A 22374-nucleotide genomic window follows, 5' to 3' on the forward strand; every position below is an offset into this window, starting at 1 on the left:
TGTGCAGAGTGATATCACTGGAAATATAGTGTCCAAAACACTTAAACAATGGAGGATTACCATGAACAATGACATACAGTTTAACTCTCGACCAGTCAGCTACGTTTTATGTCTATGACTGCAGTAAGACATATGTTGAGAGTGAGAACACATAATGTTAGACCACACAGCAACACACCACAGTTTGACTAACACAGACAAACCTGCTGATCCAGCAAGGTTTAACACCCCACATTTTCACCTTCATAAAATTAATAACCCCTATCATGGGACATAACAGTGTTACCGCCAGGGATTACAGCAAGAGCTGGACCTATAGAGTGTATTAAGCAAATATCAGGGTACATTTGCTTCAAGGCTAATTTGTTTTTATAGCAGTCTCACAAAGCAAGGTCCTGCTCTGTGCAAAAAAATAAAGCACAGTGAATATCAAAAAGCTTGTAAAGCAAAATAAACTCTAAAAGTAGGAGAAAGAATAAAAATAAATTTCTACAGCAAGAGAGAAAAACAAAGATATTTTCAGGTGACCTAGGCTAATCTAAAACCTCCACAGCTTCTTTTGTAGCCTATTTAATCTGTTGATAATGTGTCTAAAAGCAACCCGAGTTTTCATAGATGATTGGTAGGTACTGTTTATCAGCTACAATCCTGTACAGAGCAAAACAAATGACTGAATCATTCACCATCAGTTTCAAGGATGATTGATGGAAGGATGATAAATCTGATGCAGCCAGAACTTCTAATCTCCAGTCCGACACTTCGTTTCCTTCGCAAAACAGTGTGGTGGCTTATTGCTGATAGTTTCCATACTGACCCTGAAATGCAAAACAACATAAACTGAAAAACTGACTGAGATTTCATACATTGAGTTTAAGTTGTCCAGTTTTTTAGTTTTTATTTTCCAAACAAATATTAAAATCATATCAGGTTTTCTTTTTTGACCATTATGCTTTTTACTTATAAGGATTTTTCCTAAATACTTTCATAAATCATTTAAAAAAATACTGAAAACTACCAAACGTTCAATATTTTTTTCAATTTATGTAACTGAAATTTTTTGTTACTTTGCAAAAACTAAACCAAAAAAAAAAAAAAAGAAACAACAGGAGGATGGAGGTTTGGTTGGTGGCAATTTTAAAACAAATCAAGAGAGCACAAACTGCATGTAGCAGTTCCAGGAAATGGATTTTGAAAATGTCTCTAAAATGAATTCTTGCAGGATTTTATGGCAAAAATGTTAAAACAGAATTTTTAAATCCACAAAACTGACGGAGCATTACATAATAGTTAAATGGATCTATGTTCTGCATTATTCCTACAACAATCAGCTCAATACATTTTTTTGGTACAAAATAACTTCTAATTGATTCTCTGTATCAATTCATCGTTCTTCTTAAAAGGTAAATGACCATCATTCATTTCAATTAAGAACTTGCTTTGTCAACAAAAAAATATCAAAACCAAGATAAAAAGTATGTCTTCCTAATAAAATGATGTATAACATCAATGTTTACTTTATTTTGTTGTTTTTTTGGTTTTTTTTTTTTTCAATTTAATGGGAATTACTCAGATACCTGTTCGTAGGCGTATGGCCTCTGAGTTTGCGCCCCAGGGCCTCCCTGGGAAGAGCGGTACGATCCATACTGTTGGCTTTGACCCTGTTGATACTGTTGATACTGAGACGATCCTCCCTGTCCAGGACCTGTTGACAAAAGAGTACTACTAAGTTTGTGTTTATTTTTTAATCAAAACGTAGAAACCATGGGCTGTTCTCACCGTATCCCTGCGGCTGCCCACTGTAGGCTTGTTGGGAGGAATACTGCTGCTGGCTGAAGGGCTGCTGCTGGCCGGAGCTCTGCTGATACTGAGACTGTTGTTGGCTGTACTGAGAATTACCTGCAGCCGTGCAAGTGAAACACATGTGAGCCACTAAAATAATATAATTAATTTAATTATGAAACGTTATTGTTTGTGTGATAAACTCACAAATAAATACTGATTTAAAAAAGAGTACCTCCTTCATAGTAATGCTGTGAAGTCTCATCAAATGACCTGTCATAGCCTTGCTCGCCATAAGAGGACTGTTGATAAGAATAGTCCCCATGACCTGTGAAGAACATGATTCAACACATGCAAAAACTCCTCTTCTGCAGCAAAACACAGTAACACACATTATTATTCACAGATCAGAGTCCAAACTTTAAAAATATATGCAATGACAAGAACACAAAGTATACACTTTTTATGAATTATAGACAAAACAACACAAAAGAAAACCCTGGAGGAAGTTTACATTTCCTCTCATCAACACGCTGCGACAGCCCTTTAAGAAATCTGAAATTTCGGCACACCAAAGGGGACAGTATGGACACAGACACACTGGCATCGAACATGTAATATCAGACTTTTCCAAGTCTCTTTCTTCTCTTGTCTTACAAAAAGAGAAGTGATTGCAGCAGCAAAATATGGCTCTTGCCTGTAGGAGGGGGGGGGGGCACTATTGTGGCATGACCTGGAGTGGGCGGGGCGGGGGGGTTGTGTGTTTTGAGAGCTGTGTGTATGAAGTTTCTGAATGTGCATGATTACCATCTGGGTAATACTGCTGGTTAATGGGCTCGCTGGAGCTCTGAGTGTGTCCATACTGCTCTCCGTAGAACTCGTCTTGTCCCATGTACTGCTGTGCAGATCCTGCAAGACAGGCGACACCACGGTTGGTTAAACAGCTGGTTTGGACCAATCCGGTGCTGGTTGGATCCTGAAGAGGCTTTAGAGGACTACTCTACATTGATTTGAAAGGAGAAACTTAATATGACAAATTTACTCTTTCATGTTGAAATAATTTTGACAACTAGCAAATATTTTAGTATATGGGTTGAAAATATTAATATGTAGGACAATTTGCATGGCCAAGACCAATTTTAGAAACACGAATCAGACTGAGGGAAGTATAATTCCATGAAAAATGACATCAAGCTGTTATTTGAGTAATTTATAACAACAGACAGACAGCTATCAGGGAGAATCTGATCTCTGCTTGGTGCTGGTGTGCAGAAACTCCAGATTCCATTTCAGACAAAAAGCAGAACGAAAAGCTCTCCATAAGATGAAACAAGGAGCACAGTCTCATCTTCAACTGCTCCCCAGTGCTTCCTTGTAGAACTGAACCGTACCTTGTAGCGCATGATCACCCTTGCTTGTGCAATAAAAGCAAAGCAAGTCCTTGAAAACATGGTTTCTACTGCCGCTTTTTATCAACTCTCCACAGTTAATAAAAGACTCCTAGCAACAAACCCATAAGGGAAATGCGGCTAAGCAAATCACCCAGCTTAACTTGGAGCACGACGATTCCATAACACGATTCTCAATGGAAACAAACCCAGCCGTGCGAGGATAATAGGGTGAATAAGGACTTACAACCATGGCCTGCTGCCCTGAAATTATTACCTCATGTTTTTTTTATATTTCCAAGTCCCTACGTGCCTGGTCTACACTCTTCAGGAGGACGTGACGGGACAGCGTAGAGCTATTATTAGGCACACACTGACATAACAAGTTCAGTGATTTACAGAGGCAGAAACAGAACGTGACACGTTTGATATGCATCTCGTCTTTTGAGCGCTGCAGGAATTCATGAGCAGACATAAACTTCCAGATGTTCAATATTACTCTGCATGCTACACAGTTTGTATAATCTCACATTATTTGCTGCGCTTTGGTGAAAACAGGAAGCTGGTTTCCAGAGACGCTCTCCAAACATCTGAAAACCTCCTGATCTTTTCCACCAGTAAAAATCCATGCATGCACCTATCCCAATCTCACTGATAGCGATCAAACCAACGTGAAAAGGTTATACCACCTACCTTGCTGAGAAGAGCGGTACGATCCCATGGGCCTCTGAGACATCATGCTGTTTCCTTGACTGCCCTGACCCATCATACCCATGGCCTGCTGTCCCTGATAATGCTGACCCCCAGCCTGGCCTGATGAGTAGTGCGGAGTGGCAGACTGCTGATGCATCATGGAGACTGGGAAGGAGGTGCGATTATTGGGCGAGAGATCTCATAGATTAGGATACTGAGGAAGCAAAAGCTCATCTTCGTGTTGGATTTCAACATCGTATGCGGCAGACTCAGATCTCAAAGTAGTACCAATGCATAATCAAAACAAATAAATACGGAGAGAGCTCCAAGGCAGTCTGGACATAAAGAAAATCAAAAAGGGATTGGTAGCAATCAGAGGTATCATTAAAAAAAAAAAAAAAAAAACGAATTCAGGATGCTGCTCTCGAATTTAATTGCAAACAAAGCCAGTGACAATAAAAAAAACAGGGTTATTAAAAATAACATCCAAGGGAAGACGGGCTGCATCTCAGGGTTAGCAGTTAAAGAGTAGGACAAGTACAACCTGCAGAAAGAGGGAGGAGGGAGGAGGCAGGACACCTCTCTGATGAACTGAATGTGTTTGGTTATTTTTATCGCTACACAGGAGGGAAGTGAAAGTCTGACATTTTTAGCAAGATCAAACTTGTGTGTCGTAAAAATATTCCAAAGTGAGTCAAAACTAAATCAGCCCTGCATATATTTCTCCCCAAACACTTCACATTTCTTTCATACCAAATCTTGCATCATATCCTACATAAATGATGATGGCGTCCTCTGGGTTTTCCTATGTTCATTTCATGTTTAGTCGGAGGCTACCCTACACCTGGCTCACCTTGGTTGGACTGCATGTTGAGGTTGCTGCGGGAGGAGGAGGAGGAGGAGGAGGAAGAAGAGGATGAGGGCGTGGTGGAGGAAGAGGAGGTAGAGCCATAACCAGGCCCGGGGCCCTGGACCATGCTTCCCTGGGAGGAGGGAGCAGGGTGGCTGTAGCCGGAGACTGAGCTACCATAGCTGCTTGCTGGCAGGCTGAGAGACGAGGAGGGCATAGCCGACTGCACCTGACCAGCCTGCTGCTGCATGGGGGCATGGCTGGGGCCTGACGACACATACGCACAGTCAGAGCAGCCGGCACACCAGCTGTGCTATATCATGTTAAACTTGGTACCACATTCAGTTCATCTTCACAGGAACTTTGCATGTCTGTTCACAAATTAATTGAGGTGCAAAGTAATGAAAGGCAATCAAAAATAAAAGGAAAGCCAAAAGTTACTAAATAGCTGCCAAACAGTTTACTTTCTATCATCTATGGGATCACAGGCACTGGGAGAAACAACAGTTTTCTATTTACAGACAGACATGCAGCAAACAAGAGCCAAAACCCAAAAAGAACAGACAGACGGCAAACTGGAGTGATGCATCTGTGTGGGACATAATTTATCTCTAAAATATTCATTTGTTTTGTACTCTCACCATTGCTCATTTGACTCTGGATCATTGATGTCGAGGGCAATCCTGATGCCATGTTGTCATTGAGGTTACCTGGAACATGCCCCCCACTCTGGCCCATCCCTCCTGGACCCATGGACATATTAGAGGTGGGAGGCTAAAAATTAAAGAGACATATTGACTTATTTTGGCTTGGCTTTTATACTTACGTTTGAAATTTTTTATTTCCCCATGATCGGAAAGCGGACACCGTACTTGTTTTAAAGACTTACAGCAGGAAGTAGCGACTGCATGTTCTGATTCGAATCAGCTATTGTGGCCAAATACACAAGATTTCTGTGAAGGATTTGCTGATATCTGTCAAAAACAAGAGACAACGCTTAACAATAGTCATAAAGAGAAGGAACTGATCAGAAAGTTAGAAAATAAAGATGTCTTACTGTGTGCATTCAGCGGTCTTGCCTTTACTTTGGTAATCCATTATACATTGTATTAAATGGTGATTTTCATCCAGCATCTTTAGGAGACAGAACAACTTATGTTCATTGAATGTCAAATCACAGCACATGGCAAAATATTCACTAGTCCAAGATACTGTTGTCCTAAATTCTCAAAAAAATAAACATTTTTGTTTTTTGTGGGTCACGTACTTGTTCTGTTTTGTTTCCCAGAATCGTACCAAATTAAGTTTCACTGTCTTCATTTAGAATATCTTTTCAAAGGGTCTGTCTAAAAGATGGGATAGCTATGGCAAAATCAAAATTCAAAAGCTGTTGTCAGGGGTTAAATGAGGACGCGTTGCTCGTCTTCTTACAGCCTTTTCTGATCAGAAATGCCTTTTTTTTTGTTGTTGCAAGGAAGACAGGATATGAAAGGGTGAATACAACAATTCCTCCAGAAGACAAGTGTAATGCCTAACCTCTGCCCAAACTGATGCCTCGAGCCTTCCAAAAAAATCTTCGCAAACTAAAATCTAGGCTACATATCTAATTGTCTGGATGTATAAATGAGGAATGAGCTGCACTGACAGCGTCCCGGGGACGCGCGCATCCCGTGGAGGTGTCATCCAGACACCGCGCGCCTCCATCACGGTCAAGGCTTTGTTTGGTTCGCACCTTCATCCGACCGTAACGTTCCAATACCAGTTGCCATTTGTTTGATAATCACCACAGGGTACTTTCTCTGCGCCGGAGGAAAGATGTCTCTCACACACTCTCAGACTCACGCGCGCATCCACACGGGGATGTTTTTAAACGCACGAGCCGCGACGCTCCAAGATTGTTTTTACCTTCTGGATCATTTGCTGTGTCACCTCTCCTTTACTCCTGGGGCGCGCAGATGAAAACGCCACCGACATTTTCTCATATGGGATATAAAAGCGCTTCTTTTATTCTAATATTTATTATCTTGAGCGCAGCCCTCTATTTGGTTACATAGTTTCTCCATTTACTGGGAAATGGGGGTTTTTGCGATTCGAAAACACTGCCAGCAGGACGTAAAAATGAGAACGAGCTTGATTTATCGGATTAAGTAGAAACAAAACTAAGTTTTTATGGGAATTTTACTCATGGTTTGCTTCTAAATATTGACAGATGAACATAACGCTACATCAAAGAGGAATCTCCCCCTCCCTCAGTTTTTTTGGTATCGTCCGAACAGTGAGTAGCCTGCTGCTCTGCCCTCACTGTAGACGGGGCATCCTTTGATTCAACAGAGCCAATCAGTCCACATTGTGCAAAGCTGCAAGGAGCTATGATACATCCATAATGTTGCTTTTAAACGTCTGAAAGAAAAAAAGTCTACAAAAAAGGTGTGATTCTTAAATCTTTTATTTCTGCCACACTGTGCACTTTATATCTTCCCATCGTTTAACTTTCCCCAGAGTCTGGATCAGCAACATTTACAAGCTTCCATTCTATCACCACAAAATTAAAGGCAAAACCAAAAAGAAAAATGGCATAGTTTCACACCCCTGCAATACTTTTCTGATAAATCATTCTAACCAAAAGACATTTTACACGTCAGTGTCTCAGACATAATACAACATAAACTTTCACATTCTCACTTGTTGCTTCTGTAAATCACCATAAAGCATGCCACATAGATGGACTTAATTCACTGCATGTTCAACATCCATTTAATAAATGTCACACTCAAGCGCTCCCAACAAAATATGAGCGTGTCAATTTTGGTGTCTCTTTAAAGGTTAACAACCCAAACAACTCCCATTTTATAAATGCCTGTTCAAGTAAATATGCATATTTAAAAGTAACACACTGAAAAGAAAACTCAGGCAATACGGGGAACAGGAAAACCACTACAGGGACAGAAAATAAAATACATACATGATCAACTGCGTCTCAACACAAAAGGAAATAAGGAAGCAATCTTTTAAGTAGGGTTTGCTCAGGTGGCTTGGCATCGAGGTCAGATCTTCACAGTTCTCCAGCCCCCATTTGTTGAGCTGGCAAAGCTGTGCCTCGTCCTCGAGTGTATCCACTTCTAAAGCTCTGGCTTCTCAGATACCGTCCAGAAAAACCAAAAGTCTCCAAATTGCGCTTCCTCTCCTCTGCCCAGGTTAGTCTGAAAGCATTGATCGACACGAGGCATGAATCTCAGGCTTTACTTCACTGGAAATAATCATTTGAGAGTAAAAGAGGGGAGAAATCTCTACCTGAGGGCACTATTAGATGAAATGTTGTCAAAGAAAGACTTTGCTTTGTCATAGTACCATTTTGGTCCAGAATGCTCATCCTGTGCATCTAATTGCAATCCTTCCTTCTCACACTGCTCCTCATGGTTTCCATCTGTAAGCAGAAACGTTATCCAGCTACAGCAGAGTTATTCAACCTAGATGGCCATGGCAGGTGAACACGTCTTAAATAGCAGATCCACAGCTGCTGTGCTCATTCCATCTTCCTACATCCCACAGTGAAACATTCATACTGAGCCAGGGAAAGTGTATTCTGGAAGACAGCTGCTTACTCAGGCCTGTTTAAATGGAAGCATCCGGCATTCTCAGAGAGATATGACAGCACTAAAAAGCACAATTAAACCATTTCACAGTCAGACTTGCTGCTGTTCAGCCACTTGAAGTATTCAAGAGGATTCAGAAGTCTGTTGTCAAAGCATGAATAACAACGTAAACTGATTGAGTGGTCTAGACTAACAAAAAAAAAAAAAAAAAAAAGCAGATGTGATATTCACTTCAGCTGGCAACCTACCTTTTAGAATCATCCTGTTCTGCAGCTCCTTCTCGACCTCCTTAAACTGAGCGTTTGCCAAATCGAAATCAAAGTCTGTGTCAAACTTGAGAACAGGGACTGGAACATTAGTCACCCCCAGCTGGCCTTTACCACGGTTCCTGCGCCTTCGAGCTCCTAAAATTATTTTTGAAAGCAGTTATTGTTAAGTTATGAAATTGTCACTTTCTGAGAAATCCTCTATGGTTCTGAATTACCCGGTCTTCTTCTTGCTGGTGGCCTGTTTTCCTGATTCTCCTGTCGAGTTGCTTGCTGAGAAGTGGTCACATCTGAGCCTAATCTCACTTAAAAAAAAAAAAACACTCAATTTGTCTTCTGCATAATTTCTGTTAAACAAGCACAATTCTGTGAACTCTGCAAACGCAAAGTTCTAAAATGTTTCACTGTATGGTTTGTGCGGTAGTATTTCACTGCCTCTAATCATGGCAGCTGTGCATACCTGTGGATCCTCTGTTTCTCCGGGGCTTCCTCCTGTCAATCTGCTCCTCCTGCGACCCAGTAAAACATCTCCTCTGCTGACGTCTTTCCAGTTGGAGAGTTTGAACAGCCTTCTCCACCATGGGGCCCCTCCTAACATGCAATCCTGGAACGACAAGCCACACATGAAGTAATATATGCAACCACATGAGTCAACTTAAAATTACAGTGGTATGGTTTTACAGTCAGTTTAAATCTGAATAGATTTACCGAGGCCGAGAGCTGCAGCATATTGTTGATTGAGCAGGGAGCTGGCAGCCAGCTGGTTGCATGCAGACATCCCCATTGGGCCCAGTGATTCAAGGCCTGGGTCGATGCCTGAGGAACCAGCGCTTGATGACTGAAAGAGATCCTAAAATTATTCCTCACGTCCCTCAAGCTTCATCTACTTTCAGGTTACAGCTGTCCTCTACCTGGATGATAGCAGGATCTTGAAGCAGTTCGTGTTGAGGAGATTCAGACAGTGCAATATCCTGAATGTCACTTCCCCTGAATGTGATGAACTCGTAGATGATGTCTCGGGGTGGTGTTGGTCTTTCAGTGGGCCTTCCCTCAGTTCCAAAGCAGATGACTAGTTTAAAGACAATATTTTAATCCAACAACATCATTTCCTGTACCTTTTACTTCCAGGATCACCACCTGCATTCCTCTGTTAACAAGTTGGAAAAGCCAGTAGGGGGATTTAAAAACCACTTACCTTTAGCCAGCACTAGAATGGAGCTTCTTGCATCAATTGTATACAAAATCCCCTCATAACGATTTTGGGATTTTGAAATTAATCTTATTTTACAACCGATGTAAGGTTTGGATGAAGCCATAGCTGCAGAGCGTTTTGCACAAAATCCACGCAGAAACCGGAAACAACTTATAGACGTCGACAGGTGACCTGACAACACGCCCACGGATTAAAGTGCAATTTTTTTGACAATCAGTTAACTGCTAAACCGGGAAGAAAAGTCATGTATAATCTCAATTGAAATTCTCACTGAAAAGCTAATGTATGTATATTAGCAGATTATCCTGCTGTAAACCATCCGAACTGGTAAGGCAGTGGGGAACACTGCGCCTTTCTGTTTTCTGTGTTCCCTGGGTTTGTGATATATGCACGTGAGGTTAATTAGTGACCCTAAATTACCTCTTGTGAGTGCGTGTGATTTCCGGTGTGTTCGTGTGTGTGTGTCTTCCCTGTGATTGGCAGGTGGTGGACTGGGATTGGCTCCAGGACAAAGCCGTGTAGAAGATGGTTGGATGGAGTGAACGCTGGAGACGTGTGCTTCGTTACAGAGGGTAGTGCTCAGTATTCTGGGGTCTCATCGGGTCCAGCTGAGCGCGAATCGTCGCTGCTCACACGGTTCGTCCGGACCGGGCAGACACTGTGTACTGCGGCTCGAAACCATTAGTCCCAGGCTTTATTTTCTCTGAGTAGCCAATCACAGCGCTCGCCGGGGTTACGTCACACGAGGTACATCCAATCGGCGCATGCGTCTCGCGGACGAGCGTCGCTGGGTAAAGATGGCGGCGGGCTCCGATTTGTTGGAGGATGTTTACCTCGACACAGATGTGGACCAAAAAGTAGTTAGTGAGGTGGTCGGGTCTCTGGAGTCGGAGCTTAAAGGAGCGGGACACGGTAACGCAACAACCGAGCCGCAGTCCGCGGCGAATCACGTCGGCAACTCGGATTTAGGGAGCAGTTTCAATGTTCAGGGCAGCAAAGTGAGAGTTTCACAACAAGCAGGTAAGATAGCTACGCACTCCAGTTAGCTAACAACAGCTAATTGTAGTCACGTTGTTTTCTGAAACTGCAGTAAATCGGATAGTTCGTCGACGTTCTCCAGTTTTCACGTGTTTCCACTGCCGTAGGGACAGGGGGGCTCGGTAACATTTCGGGGTCCCACGGTTCAAGCATGGATGGGGCAGATGGGGTCACGTCGGCGGCGGAACCGAGTGTAACCAAGCCGGGGACAGCGAGTGGAGTTGTTACTGAAACACCCCTTGCCGGGAAACCTCCAGTTGCTGGAATTCAAACTTTGAATGGGAGCACCGTGGTTATGAAGTGTCACATCCCCGGAGGCGGACCCGCTGACAGCGGAGGCTCCCAGCCCGCCGTCACGCTCGTTAACAACGGACCCGGTCCTGCGAGCAGAGGCAGCGGGGCAGCTGTGTCTGCAGCTCCCAGCAGTATTATCCGGACTACTCCGAGTGCTCAAACCTCTTCGACATCCACTGTAAAAAGTGTCCCAACGGTCACGCTTGTGAGGCCACCTATGCAAAATAGCACTTCTCCGAGCGCTGGGACTCCCGCCACTGTCAGCACGGCGGGCAACAAGTTGGACTCTGCCAAACACATAACACAGGCTGGAGCACATGTGGTGGCTTCGACTGTCACGACTGGGACATCAGTGAGGAGTCCCACAGTTGTGCAGACTATAAGGACTTCAGTACCTTCAACAACTGCTGTCACTCCTCCAGGGGGAATAAGACCTGCTGCTGCACAGGTTTTGGCTCCCAGAGTAGCCCAACCTCAGCAAAACGCACGGAATATACAGAACATCCAGCTGCCTCCAGGTAACTTGTTTGTGAAGTTTTAGAACTTGTTTGTTCAGTTTGTTTAGCACTGTCATTGCATAAATTACAGTAAATATTCAGATTGTAATGTTTTCGTTTACCTCAGACCTCAGGGTTTGTTACTGAAGCAACCCAGTGTGTTAGTGGTTAATGCGAAATCATTATTGGCGCACAGCTTTTCATGCATCCATTTCAGTTTATTTTCTGTTGTAGATTGAGAGTCGTTGTTTTAAGCACAGAGGTGAATTGATTGTGTGACAACAGATTAGGAGCGGACAAGGTTCTGACTGCAGAGCTGCACAACAACTTATTTTTGCTGAAGTAGATGAAAGTAGCATTGCTCTGTTATCAGCTTCTCTGGCTTTAGCCCGTTTGTGACACTCTGTTCTCCCATAACTGTTATTAACTGTGTATCCAGTTTGCAGTGTGTGTCTTAAAAGATTTTTTTCTACAGGGTTAGACATGCCCAGGATATTACAAGCAGATGTCTTTACCTTCAAGACATTTGAAGGATAAATTTGTTTTTTGGGTGCCATTGCACATTAAATTTCTCAGATGTACTGAAACATGCAGCTCAGCTCTGTTTAAAAATAGTCTTTTTTTAAAAAGATATGTTTGTGTCCTGTGAAGAACCGATGATGTTTTCAAGGCAAAGGTTGATCAAATACTGATTCAATTAAAAAAAAAAAAAACCCAAAGACACAAAGGCACACATCAGCGTAAAACTTTTGCAGACTGTCGTAGTTATATCATTGAAGACTAACAAATGGGGCACTGTGTTGTATGTGGAGCAGTCCTATCAAAGGTAAAAATAAGCCACAGCAAACAGATTTTCAGAAGTTTTCTCTGTTTAAATGTGACTCATGACCTATCTTTAACTTGTACAACTTTGTTGTCGGCTTGTTATAACAACTGGAGCCTCAGCTATTCATCACACTTCATCATATAACCATCCTCCTTTACTTAAAAATACACTGACCTGGTGAAGTTTTGGTGGTAAGATAAAAGAATTATTTTGAACACACAATGCAATCTTATCTAATGTGTCAGTTTTTGAATTAATCATAGCTGAGTGGCTGAAAGTAGCTTGAGTTGACTGTTGAAGGATTCGTAGTCTTTCAGATAAACTCCATTATATGCTTTAGGTGAATCGGTTCGGATGGCAGCATAATGAACTCTTTAACATGTTTACTCCGTGGATGTGTGCCACATGCAGGCATGGTCCTGGTCCGCAGTGAGAGCGGACAGCTGCTGATGATTCACCAGCAGACTCTGGCTCAGATGCAAGCTCAGTCTCAATCACAAAGCGCCATGACTCCGCGACCCGCCGCCCCCGCCAGCACCCCACCTGTCCAGATCACTTCTCTGCAGGTACAGGTCTGCGTCACACAGTCATCCTGTGAAAATGTGACTGACACACACTTCTCAGTCGGAATACACACTGAAGAATCAGCTAGGCAGTACTGTTTCACTTCATGTTATATTTCCAGATATTGCTTTTTTGCTTTTGTAGTTCATTTCTGAACTCGGTAAACACTTTGAAATGGAAGCAATCATATTTATGTCAAGCTTTGAAAGAATATTTTATTGTAATTGCCGTCGCTTATTAAGATGTAAGGTGTAGTTGGTGTAGTTGAAAACCCATTGCACAGAAAAAACTTGGTCTCAGTTATTACATAATGCAGCGATACACAGATAATCGGTTAGAAAAAGAAATTGATATTTACAGGTTTTTCCTGTTTCTATTACTTTGTTTTTGTCTTTTCTTCATAGTGACTGAAATCCCACATGACACATTTTGTAAAGATGCACTGATACACATTTTTGTTACTAGTGTTTTTTTTTTTTTTAGAATTTCTTTGACTTTGCATGGAACCTGACCCATCAGAGGCATTAGGCTTCTGCAGAGGTTAAAAAGTGTAGAAACATTTGTTGTTGTTTTTTTAAAATTTGAAGACAGGTGAAGAATGCATACCTAATGCAGAGCTGTCTAGGTTTGTAGTTCAAACTCACACATTGTCTGTTCCATACATAGTGTGTAGCATCACCTCTCTTGCCTTTGCAGGCCCCAGGAGCGTCGCTGCTGGCTCGTCCAGCGACCCCCACCACCATCATCAAACAAGCTTCTCCGGTCCAGACCACTGTGACGGCCACCACCACCCTCCAGAGGCCTCCTGTTCTGCAGGTCACTACGCCATACACCACCATGCTGTGTGTGAATAACAATGTGGGGCTGCTGAGGCTGCAATTTAAATATTTTTAGCTAAAGTAGAGTAAAAAAATTCAAAGTTTCAAATGCACAAGGTATTGGTTCAATATTTTTTCTTTTAATTTAAATATAAGCCTTATTTTTCCCCTAAATTTTTCTGTATTCCCTAACCTCACAGTCCGTCTCAATCTTTACTCAGCGCTTTCTGGCATTGCTTCAAATGCATTTGCTTCAGTTAGAATTGCCAGCACTGTGCTCTGAAGATAATGTGATTATCCAGGACACAAGCAAAAATTAGTCACCAAAGGTTTGGCTTCAGCTCGTGTGTTTGAGTTGACTCTGCGGCACATAGAATTAATTTTTCTTCGTCGTATCGCCGTTCCTCATGGGAATGCAGTCGCACATTTGCTCGAAAGAGTTATGCCGCAGTTTCTTAGAAAGAGATTTAAACAATGCATTTCACTGTAATTGTTGGGGTAGAACAATAACAGGTTCCTCATATAGGTGTACGGGGCTGATCTACCGCTCTCAGGTTTAAAAAGAAAAAAACATTTGAGTTGCAGTTTGCATGTAATCATGGCTGATTGAATAATTGACATGACAGGAACTAATTTTGTGTCAGGGAAGTTGGGAACCACATTTTTCATTTTGTTTTTCCACTGGCTGGCCTTGTTTGCTCATTTTGAAAACCTTGCTGGGTTTAATTGTTCTTGAAAATATGAATATTCAGGTTGCCATGGAAATTTCCTTGAAAGTTAACGCAGTGTACTGAACCTCAGTGTATGCCTGTTTTGGCAGGTCTGTGTTTATCATCATTGTACAGCTCCAGTTCCAGAAAGGTTGTGAAGATGCTTGAAGTTCATACAGGATGTGATCGTTTTCAGAATTCACAGATCTATAATTTATCTACACTAGAAAATGGGAGAACATATCGGATGTCTCATGCAAGACGTTTTAGGACAGAGTGGCACAGGGGCGATGGAAAGCTGTAAATGTGAGAGGCACTAATGAGATAAACAAATAAAGAAGCATTTTGCTGCCAATTACAATAAAAGGTCAGTGACACGACTGGCTGTAAAAAGAGCATTTTAGAGAAAGAGCTTCTCAGAAGCAAATATTGTGAAAGGTTCGCCGTATGCTCATAAAGCTGTCTCTAAATTGTGGAGTACTCCACTAACAGCCTTTAATGATAACGATTCCTGTACACTGTGGGAGAGTCGGACGTTTCCATGAATCTGGAACAAAGTCAGTGCACAAGGTACAAAGCCAAAGGTTAGAATTAAAAAAATATTTGTACTTATCTTGCCTAACTTGTTAACCACTACATCACTAAAACCGAACTTTTTTCTTTTCCTCATAGAAAATTGGTTGAGTGCCATGTTCCTGTGTCTCACCTCATTACTGTGTTCTCTGACTCACAGAACACCATCGTGTTGGGAGGAACTGCCTCGACCGCGGGCCGGCCTGTAGGAACTCCCGCCACAGTCCACCCTGGAGCCGCCGCCACAGCAGTGATGCAGAGGGCGGGGACCCCCGGCGCCCCTGGCGCTCCCACACCCATTTCAGCTGTAAGGGAAAAGTGGAATTCTTTCTTACACTTGTCTGTGTAACCACATGGAAAATGAAACGTGTGTTTGGTTCCCAGCTAAGTCGGTGCTGGTTTAACGTGTTTGTTCACAGGAAACGCTGGAGAATGTGAAAAAGTGCAGAAATTTTCTTTCCACCCTGATCAAGCTGGCATCGAGTGGAAAACAGTCCTCTGAGACCAAGGCTAATGTCAAGGAGCTGGTCAAGAGCCTCCTGGTACTTGTTTATTTCTTTTTTTTATTATTTATGCATTGACATGTGATCCCTCTTGTCATCTTTTTAGCGTTTTCAGTATTCAGTCTACTCTCTCGGTTTAATCTTTGGGGGCTGATCCATTGTCTTTCCGTATTTCAACAGGAGGCAAAGATTGAGCCAGAGGAGTTCACCAGCAGGTTATACCAGGAGCTCAAGTCTTCACCACAGCCATATCTCGTACCTTTTCTAAAGGTGAAATAACCAACAGTTATTCATCCAGATGCAGTCCTTGTACATATTGTAAAAATGGTTTTAGCAGACCCTCTTCAGAAAAATACTTTCTTCATTGAGATCTTTCAAAGGTTTTAAAAAAGATTTAACTGTTACTTGACAGTTTGTTTTTTTTTTTTCTTTCATGCTGCAGAGAAGTCTCCCAGCCCTGCGCCAGATGACCCCGGACTCCGAGGCCTTCATCCAGGACAGCCTGCAGCCTCAGTCGAGCACCCTGTCTGCCGCGGCCTCCACGGCCCTGACCGCCGTTGTTCTGCGACCTCCCCTCTCCACCACCGTCTCCGCCGCCACCAGCACCGCCACAACCAAAGCCACGGTCATCAGCCTCACACAGACGCCCCACAGCAAACCCAGCCTGGTAAAGCTGCTGCTCGAAGTCATTTCCTGCATTGACACGTGTTCTATGTCACATATACAGCGATAAACTTCACATGTAAGTGCTTCAGTTGTGTAACTCTCTCGATTGTTCAGATCGTGTCCCAGCAACAGAGCGGCCTTGTGAGGCCACAGGGGACGCTGGCTCAGTCCCCCGTGGTAACAATAAGGGGGCCGACGCACAGCCGAATCGTGGTGGGCCAGTCGCCGGTGGTCAAACAGCTGCAGACAGGTGTGTGCTCCACAAATATTTGCCTTTAATCAGTGTGTTCTATTCACTGGAATGAATAATACTGGATCTGGGTGTCGTACCTGCAGACTGTGGACAAAATGTATCCGTCTGGTTGCTCTTGACCGGCCCTGATGAGAACAAGTAGAAATTACAGTTGAGGTTGTGCAAGTTCAGAATGCAACATTAAGCAGAATTAAGTTGGAAAAAGCGACACCTGCTGACTTTGACAAACAGAAGTTTAAAATAAAAGTTAATAACGGTAAAGTAAAGCTGTTGTTTCTGTTGTTTTCACTCACATTGTCAGCTTTGCTGCTCATCCAACAAATACATGTCCTTTACAGATATGGCAAAAATAATCCACCAAGCACAAATATCCTTACTCTTCATGAATAGTCTGAATGTGCTGAATATTGAGATAAATGTTCCATGTTCACCTTCCAGATGCCATGTAGGATCACAGTAAACCAGAACCAGCAGTGCGTTTTCCAATGAACATTCATGAAAAGATCCAAAAGCTAGTCAGATGGCAGTCTGCAGTTGAGCTTCATTTTTCATGAGCCTCGTGGCGTTGCTGCCATCTTGTGGTCCTATCGGGTATAAAATTAATGCATTTTAAATTCCTGTCTTTGCTTTCTGTGTAGTTCCAGTGGTGAAGCAGATGTTGGCTCCAGGGGTCAAAGGAGTACAAATGATCAACCAAGCTTCTCTCGCTGCATCTCAGAAGCACAAACTGAATGAAGCTGGAGGAGGATCGTTCAGGTTCGTCACACAGTTTCATTCATTTTGTTCAGTTATGGTACTGTGGTTCATCACCATAAAGTTTTTTGATCGAAATTGAAAAGCAGATATTCCTTATTTATCGAGTGAGATCCTTTCTAATCTACATCATGTTGTTTATGAGAGAAAATATTTATACCAGGTAGTTTCTGTCATTAGACTTTACAGCTTACTGTTTGTTACATATCAAATGTTAGTTAGGATTGAAGTTGGAAGTGTTGACATTTCTCATATAGTGTAGCTGTTGCTGAATGTGGCCCTTTTTAGATTTCTGGAAACGTCACAAACCAGATGTTTACATTTTTTAATTGAGTGTTTATAAAACAGTTTTACTCTGATTACTTTTGTTCCTTTTCTATTTTTTAATACATTTCTATGAACCACAGCAAAACAAAAAAACATATTTTATGTATTGTTTTACAGTTAGTTGATGTTTTCTTGTAATTTTTTTCATCACTGTAGTATGATAAATGTTTTGAAGTCATACGTTTTGCAATCACTCAGGAATGGAAATCATCCAAAACTGCATGTTTACGCCTGGATCTTTTTTCATGTCGTCCAGAGACGACGACGACATCAACGACGTGGCCTCCATGGCCGGAGTCAACCTGTCGGAGGAGAGCGCCCGTATCTTAGCAACCGGCTCCGAGCTTGTTGGCATGGTGACCCGATCGTGTAAAGACGAGACCTTCCTGTCGGCCCCGTCACTCACGCGGATCGCTCTGGAGATCGGTGAGAGACGCACAAGCCGACGCCGAGCGGAACGCCGTCCGGCACTCTCTGAAACCCTCTCTGCTCGTGTTCGCTCTCCGCTCTGACAGGTAAGAAGTTTGGCGTCAGCGAGTTGGGCGCAGACGTCGTCAACTACATCTCCCACGCCACGCAGCAGCGGCTGCAGAACCTGCTGGGAAAGGTGTCACTGGTGGCTCAGCAGAAGAACGTCACTTTCAAGGTGATGATCGACGGCAGGAGTTTGAGATCTGGCTTCGTTCTGTCTCTCTGGTGTTAACGCGTCACTTCTGGCCGCCGTCAGGAGGACGGGCGGTACGAGCAGGTCAGCGACGTGCGCGCCCAGCTCAAGTTCTTCGAGCAGCTGGATCAAGTGGAAAAGCAGAGGAAGGAAGGAGAGGAGAGGGAGATCCTCTTGAAGGCTGCGAAGGTAACGATATTCAGACCGGGACGCGTGGTGTCACTGACAGGAGAGGATCTGCACACTGTCATAATTGCGTAGCGAAGTGGTGGGAGTGATCCTGGGTCAGTGTCATTAATATACATTTCCTCCGCCGCCGACGCTCATAAGATAACAAATATGCTAACGATGGATGAATAAAACAGCCGATTAAATGAATTGAACATATCCGTCCTGAAATATTTAAATGTCCTTTACATTACCGCAGTCTCGGTCGCGGCAGGAAGACCCCGAACAGCTCCGACTGAAGCAAAAGGCCAAAGAGGTAAAGTGTGCTAAAATGAGCGACTCTGCGATTGATTTCCTAATGTGGCCTTTTCATGAACTTGTGAAACTCACCCGCGTGTCGCCGCTTGTATTCCAGATGCAGCAGCAGGAGCTGGCTCAGCTCAGGCAGAGGGAAGCCAACCTGACCGCCCTGGCAGCCATCGGCCCCAGAAAGAAGAGGAAAATGGACTCTCCTGTCCAGGGTGCGAGTGCAGAGGTGAGTAATCAGCAACCGATCGCCAAAGGTCTCGGTGCTCAGTTTAAATTTAGAATTCAATAAAGAAATCTAAACGGCTCTTCTGGGTTTGTGTCACCCTCCCCAAAGGGCTCCGGGTCGGGTCCCTCTCAGCCTGGAGTCTCCGGCGGAGCCGGATCCAGACAGTTTATGCGGCAACGAATCACCCGAGTCAACCTCAGGGACCTGCTCTTCTGTCTGGAGAACGAGCGAGGGACCAGTCACTCACACCTGCTTTATAAAGGCTTCCTCAAATAGCGCCTGCATTGAAATGACTAGTCTCACTTAGTGGCATTAAGCCGGCGGAGCTGACCCTCAGCTCCGACCCTTCCTGGCGGCGCTCCCTTTGATCGCCCGCCGCTGAATTACGAGACCTCCGCACGTGGGAAGAAAACGCGTCGCGGCTCCGGAGAGACGTCGGCCTTTAAAAGCCTCTTCAGGCGAAAAGCCTTTTGAGTTTCCAGCGCAGCTACGCAGCAAAACATTGGAACTCGGCCCTGATATCGGCGCGCCTCTCAGCTCGGCTCGCTCTCCGGAGACCAGCCGCACCAAACCACGCTTCACCGGCGCGCCGCCTCACGCCGCACACAGGAGAATGTCCTCAACCGAGCGCTGCGCTTCACATCTGGGGAGCAGAGAAAAATAAGAACCATCAAGTGTCATTGCAGTGACATCTGTGTTGTAGCAGAAAATATCCCCGAAGTGTTTGGAAACACTTGTTTATTTAAGCAATTAAGAGAGAATTTAATTTATCTTATGTTTATACACCTGTGGATTATTTTCCAGACTGATCTCGACGAGACGTCATCTGCTGCGTTGCCTTCTTAACAGATTAAGCCATATCGATTAGAATGTGTTGATTAAAAGAATCCTTTCTTCAGCGGTCTCATCAGGTTTGAAGGATGAGTGTATTTTTGTTTACGCTTTATATATTTCTTTTCTGTTTTGATGCTGATGAAGGAGAAGCAGTTATTTATTTGCCACTTCTTGGGTATGTTATACGTACATGTGCTATTTAAGTTTGATTACACGAATCCCTGAAAGAGGAAGAAAATGTTTTTTTTTTATTTCAGGTTATGTTAAAATTGCTTCAGAATCGTATATTATGTTCTGAACTTCAGGTGAATCAATCAACAGTGATTTGTTTTTGTTTTTTTCCAAAATGTGATGTTTATAAGCTTTTGAGGCCAAATTTATCACAAAAATTGAAAATGCATGTCCACAACTACACCAGCGTGTAGTGAAGCATAAAGGGCATTTAGACGACTTAAAAAAAAAAGTCTGGTTTTGATAATAATTGGTGTGTAATGCCACATGACTTTTTACTGTGACGGTTTGAGTTTTAGTCGTGAGAAGTTCAATCAGACTCGACTAAAGTTTGGGAATGAAGCCGCCGTGAGCTTTGTGAGCCGTTCCCACCTTGACAGTAATTTTCTACATTCTCAATTCTGAACACAGTCTGGAGGATTTGACCCTGAGTAATGTTAATGATTGCAGCCATTTCAGCGAACGGCGTTTTCTCCTCTGTCCGGCCATTTTCCATTCCTGCAGAACGGAGGGACGGCGGCCGCACTTTGACAGATGGCTTTTCTAAAACCACTCAATCAAGCGGAACATGCCTACTTTGTAACCTTTTGTATTTCAGTGCAAAATGCTAATTTGGCCTCTATTTTTGTCATTGAAAGAAAAAAAAAAGTTTATCAGTGAGATTTATTATTACTGTACATAAGTTTGCATTCTATAGATTTATCGTTGGTCTTATTCTTCACATGTGTGTAGCTGTGTGACAAATGAGACAACAGTATGGTGCTTTTTTTTGTGCCAATATCTTGTATATTTTGCACAGTCTCTTGTTTATATGTGAATATCTGAATTTAAGAAAAGTTTTGAAATGCTATTTTATAAAGGACTGGGAGAGAACAGTCTATTAAAACCAGGATTGACGAAATATACTTGTGCCGATTGTATTCTACTTGTAAAAAAAGTTATTTTTGTGTCTTTTTTTTTTCCCCCAGGGTGTGTTTAATGTTTATATATTCCCATGATGGGAGAAACAATTTTGTAGTGTCTGATATCAGGTGTTTAATTAGAAGAGATTCTCTTTATTGAGCTTTTCAGTTTTGTTTTCGCCTTCGTTACGTAACATCCACAAACATCCACATATTTTCGCGCCGTGAGCCGTGATGCGCTCGAAGCAAATATTTTCACGATGCACCCGAAAGTTCAGAACGAGGGGAAGCAGCAAAATTATGCTTGGAAGGAAGTTTTTTTTTTTTTTTATTTTTTTATTTTTTTTTTTCCTCTCGTGGTTGAGTCACACTTCTCAAGTGTTTAGATGTTTTCGGTCCCATCTGCTGTTGTGTGAGGCTGCCTGACGAGCGCCCGCGTCCCACTGGGCGGCCGTCCTCATCCGCAGCTCTGAGCAGACTTTAAGTCGACGCATTAGTCTCACTGTCAGCGAGAAACACACATCCTATTGTCTGCCGAGCAGCTTCTGAAAGTTTCCCTGTTTTCTGCACAATGCTGCTGTTCAAAGCGTCGGAGCTTGATTTGGGAAGTGCAGTGACATTTCTAAATGCTTTAACAAAACGGCCTCAAATTACAGAGCGAGCGTCACTCACTTTTATTCCCACACTCTGAAGGACAAATATTTGGAGCCGCAGGAGTTGTTGCGAAAAAAAAAAGGGTTGAATTTCACAACAAATTGGAAAAATTCCACTGTTCACTTTTTTTTCTCCTTCTCTGCTCTGATGAAAGCTATTTCTAAAAATGGCTTTTTGATTGCAGTTAAAGCTAATCAACCGAATTTGCTCTGCTACTAGCACACACACACACACAGTACTGTATGCATATATGTTGCTTATACAGCTGCTCTCTTCTTTCTTATGTATTTGCTTAGGGTCACAACAGCAAGGCATTGTTCTTCCTGTCGCAGACGGGATTTGAACCAGGGCCCCCACGCACTCTTAAGGAGGGTTTGACCTAATGTTCTATTCATTCTCAAGCAAAGATCCCGTCTTTCTCTGCCTTTCAGCGTCACGGTAAAGGCGGCACGACGAGGCCACATCCTCAGAAATCAAATAATTAGACGCCTGTTGCAGCTGGATGAGACGGAATACAGAAAATTAATTTCCTTCTAACCTTGAAAGACTCTCAAAGGATGTTTTGTCCGTGGTAAATAAGGTTTTTAATTCCTCCTGGTGCCACTTGGATCAGGTTCAGACTGAAACTGACGAAAATGACACACTCTGGTATCAAATGCAATCATTCCGGTCTTGAATCCAGTTCTACCTTCATCTTTTTGACGGGCTTTTAATATATTAACGAACATTTCCAGAGTTTAACTTCTTTCTCCACTACAGAGGTTCAAGGAGGAAAGTGGTGT

At 43.0% G+C, this 22374-nt stretch overlaps 3 protein-coding genes across 6 annotated transcripts; 1 reads left to right on the top strand and 2 right to left on the bottom strand.

The window, feature by feature from the left end:
* Positions 1–749: 749 nt before the first annotated feature.
* Positions 750–6761, bottom strand: LOC115407540 (calcium-responsive transactivator-like). 3 transcript variants are annotated; one of them, XM_030117908.1, is made up of 11 exons: positions 6616–6684; positions 5768–5844; positions 5600–5684; positions 5352–5484; positions 4714–4977; positions 3861–4025; positions 2587–2688; positions 2015–2107; positions 1777–1896; positions 1575–1702; positions 750–815 (listed from the first exon to the last, which is right to left on the bottom strand). In XM_030117908.1, the coding sequence occupies exons 1-11, from the start codon at positions 6682–6684 to the stop codon at positions 789–791; spliced, it is 1263 nt and encodes a 420-aa protein (XP_029973768.1). In that variant the 3' UTR covers positions 750–788. The 3 variants fall into 3 exon arrangements, with proteins under 3 accessions (XP_029973768.1, XP_029973769.1, XP_029973770.1); XM_030117909.1 differs by lacking the exon at positions 2587–2688 and having other exon boundaries at positions 6616–6761; XM_030117910.1 differs by lacking the exons at positions 5768–5844; positions 6616–6684 and having other exon boundaries at positions 789–815; positions 5352–5508; positions 5600–5680.
* A 1001-nt stretch (positions 6762–7762) lies between these two features.
* Positions 7763–9899, bottom strand: lsm14b (LSM family member 14B). Its single transcript, XM_030119718.1, has 8 exons — positions 9765–9899; positions 9481–9638; positions 9278–9407; positions 9030–9173; positions 8788–8874; positions 8552–8707; positions 8002–8134; positions 7763–7910 (listed from the first exon to the last, which is right to left on the bottom strand). Exons 1-8 carry the CDS (start codon positions 9883–9885, stop codon positions 7763–7765), a joined length of 1077 nt encoding a protein of 358 aa, XP_029975578.1. The 5' UTR covers positions 9886–9899.
* A 647-nt stretch (positions 9900–10546) lies between these two features.
* LOC115407528 (transcription initiation factor TFIID subunit 4) lies at positions 10547–20932 on the top strand. 2 transcript variants are annotated; one of them, XM_030117894.1, is made up of 16 exons: positions 10547–10802; positions 10928–11632; positions 12849–13003; positions 13698–13817; positions 15263–15409; positions 15522–15644; positions 15786–15875; positions 16048–16272; positions 16386–16521; positions 17163–17280; positions 17861–18030; positions 18120–18250; positions 18332–18457; positions 18696–18752; positions 18852–18971; positions 19080–20932. In XM_030117894.1, the coding sequence occupies exons 1-16, from the start codon at positions 10547–10549 to the stop codon at positions 19245–19247; spliced, it is 2847 nt and encodes a 948-aa protein (XP_029973754.1). In that variant the 3' UTR covers positions 19248–20932. The 2 variants fall into 2 exon arrangements, with proteins under 2 accessions (XP_029973754.1, XP_029973755.1); XM_030117895.1 differs by having other exon boundaries at positions 11537–11632; positions 19080–19247.
* Positions 20933–22374: the final 1442 nt, after the last annotated feature.

The sequence above is a fragment of the Salarias fasciatus genome, chromosome 20, assembly GCF_902148845.1.
Source record: "Salarias fasciatus chromosome 20, fSalaFa1.1, whole genome shotgun sequence".
Taxonomy (NCBI): Eukaryota; Metazoa; Chordata; class Actinopteri; order Blenniiformes; family Blenniidae; genus Salarias; species Salarias fasciatus.

What these genes read in the sequence shown, in the direction of transcription:
- LOC115407540 (XM_030117908.1), bottom strand. Translation starts at nt 6,684, where the DNA reads ATGTCGGTGGCGTTTTCATCTGCGCGCCCCAGGAGTAAAGGAGAGGTG. An exon ending in TGCAGTCGCTACTTCCTGCT is followed by an intron (nt 5,485 to 5,599) that starts GTAAGTCTTTAA and finishes TTTAATTTTTAG; the next exon opens with CCTCCCACCTCTAATATGTC. An exon ending in CAACATGCAGTCCAACCAAG is followed by an intron (nt 4,026 to 4,713) that starts GTGAGCCAGGTG and finishes CCTCCTTCCCAG; the next exon opens with TCTCCATGATGCATCAGCAG.
- lsm14b (XM_030119718.1), bottom strand. Translation starts at nt 9,885, where the DNA reads ATGGCTTCATCCAAACCTTACATCGGTTGTAAAATAAGATTAATTTCA. An exon ending in AAGATCCTGCTATCATCCAG is followed by an intron (nt 9,408 to 9,480) that starts GTAGAGGACAGC and finishes GATCTCTTTCAG; the next exon opens with TCATCAAGCGCTGGTTCCTC. An exon ending in TCATCTAATAGTGCCCTCAG is followed by an intron (nt 7,911 to 8,001) that starts GTAGAGATTTCT and finishes CAATGCTTTCAG; the next exon opens with ACTAACCTGGGCAGAGGAGA.
- LOC115407528 (XM_030117894.1), top strand. Translation starts at nt 10,547, where the DNA reads ATGCGTCTCGCGGACGAGCGTCGCTGGGTAAAGATGGCGGCGGGCTCC. An exon ending in ATCTCGTACCTTTTCTAAAG is followed by an intron (nt 15,876 to 16,047) that starts GTGAAATAACCA and finishes TTCATGCTGCAG; the next exon opens with AGAAGTCTCCCAGCCCTGCG. An exon ending in TCCAGGGTGCGAGTGCAGAG is followed by an intron (nt 18,972 to 19,079) that starts GTGAGTAATCAG and finishes CCCTCCCCAAAG; the next exon opens with GGCTCCGGGTCGGGTCCCTC.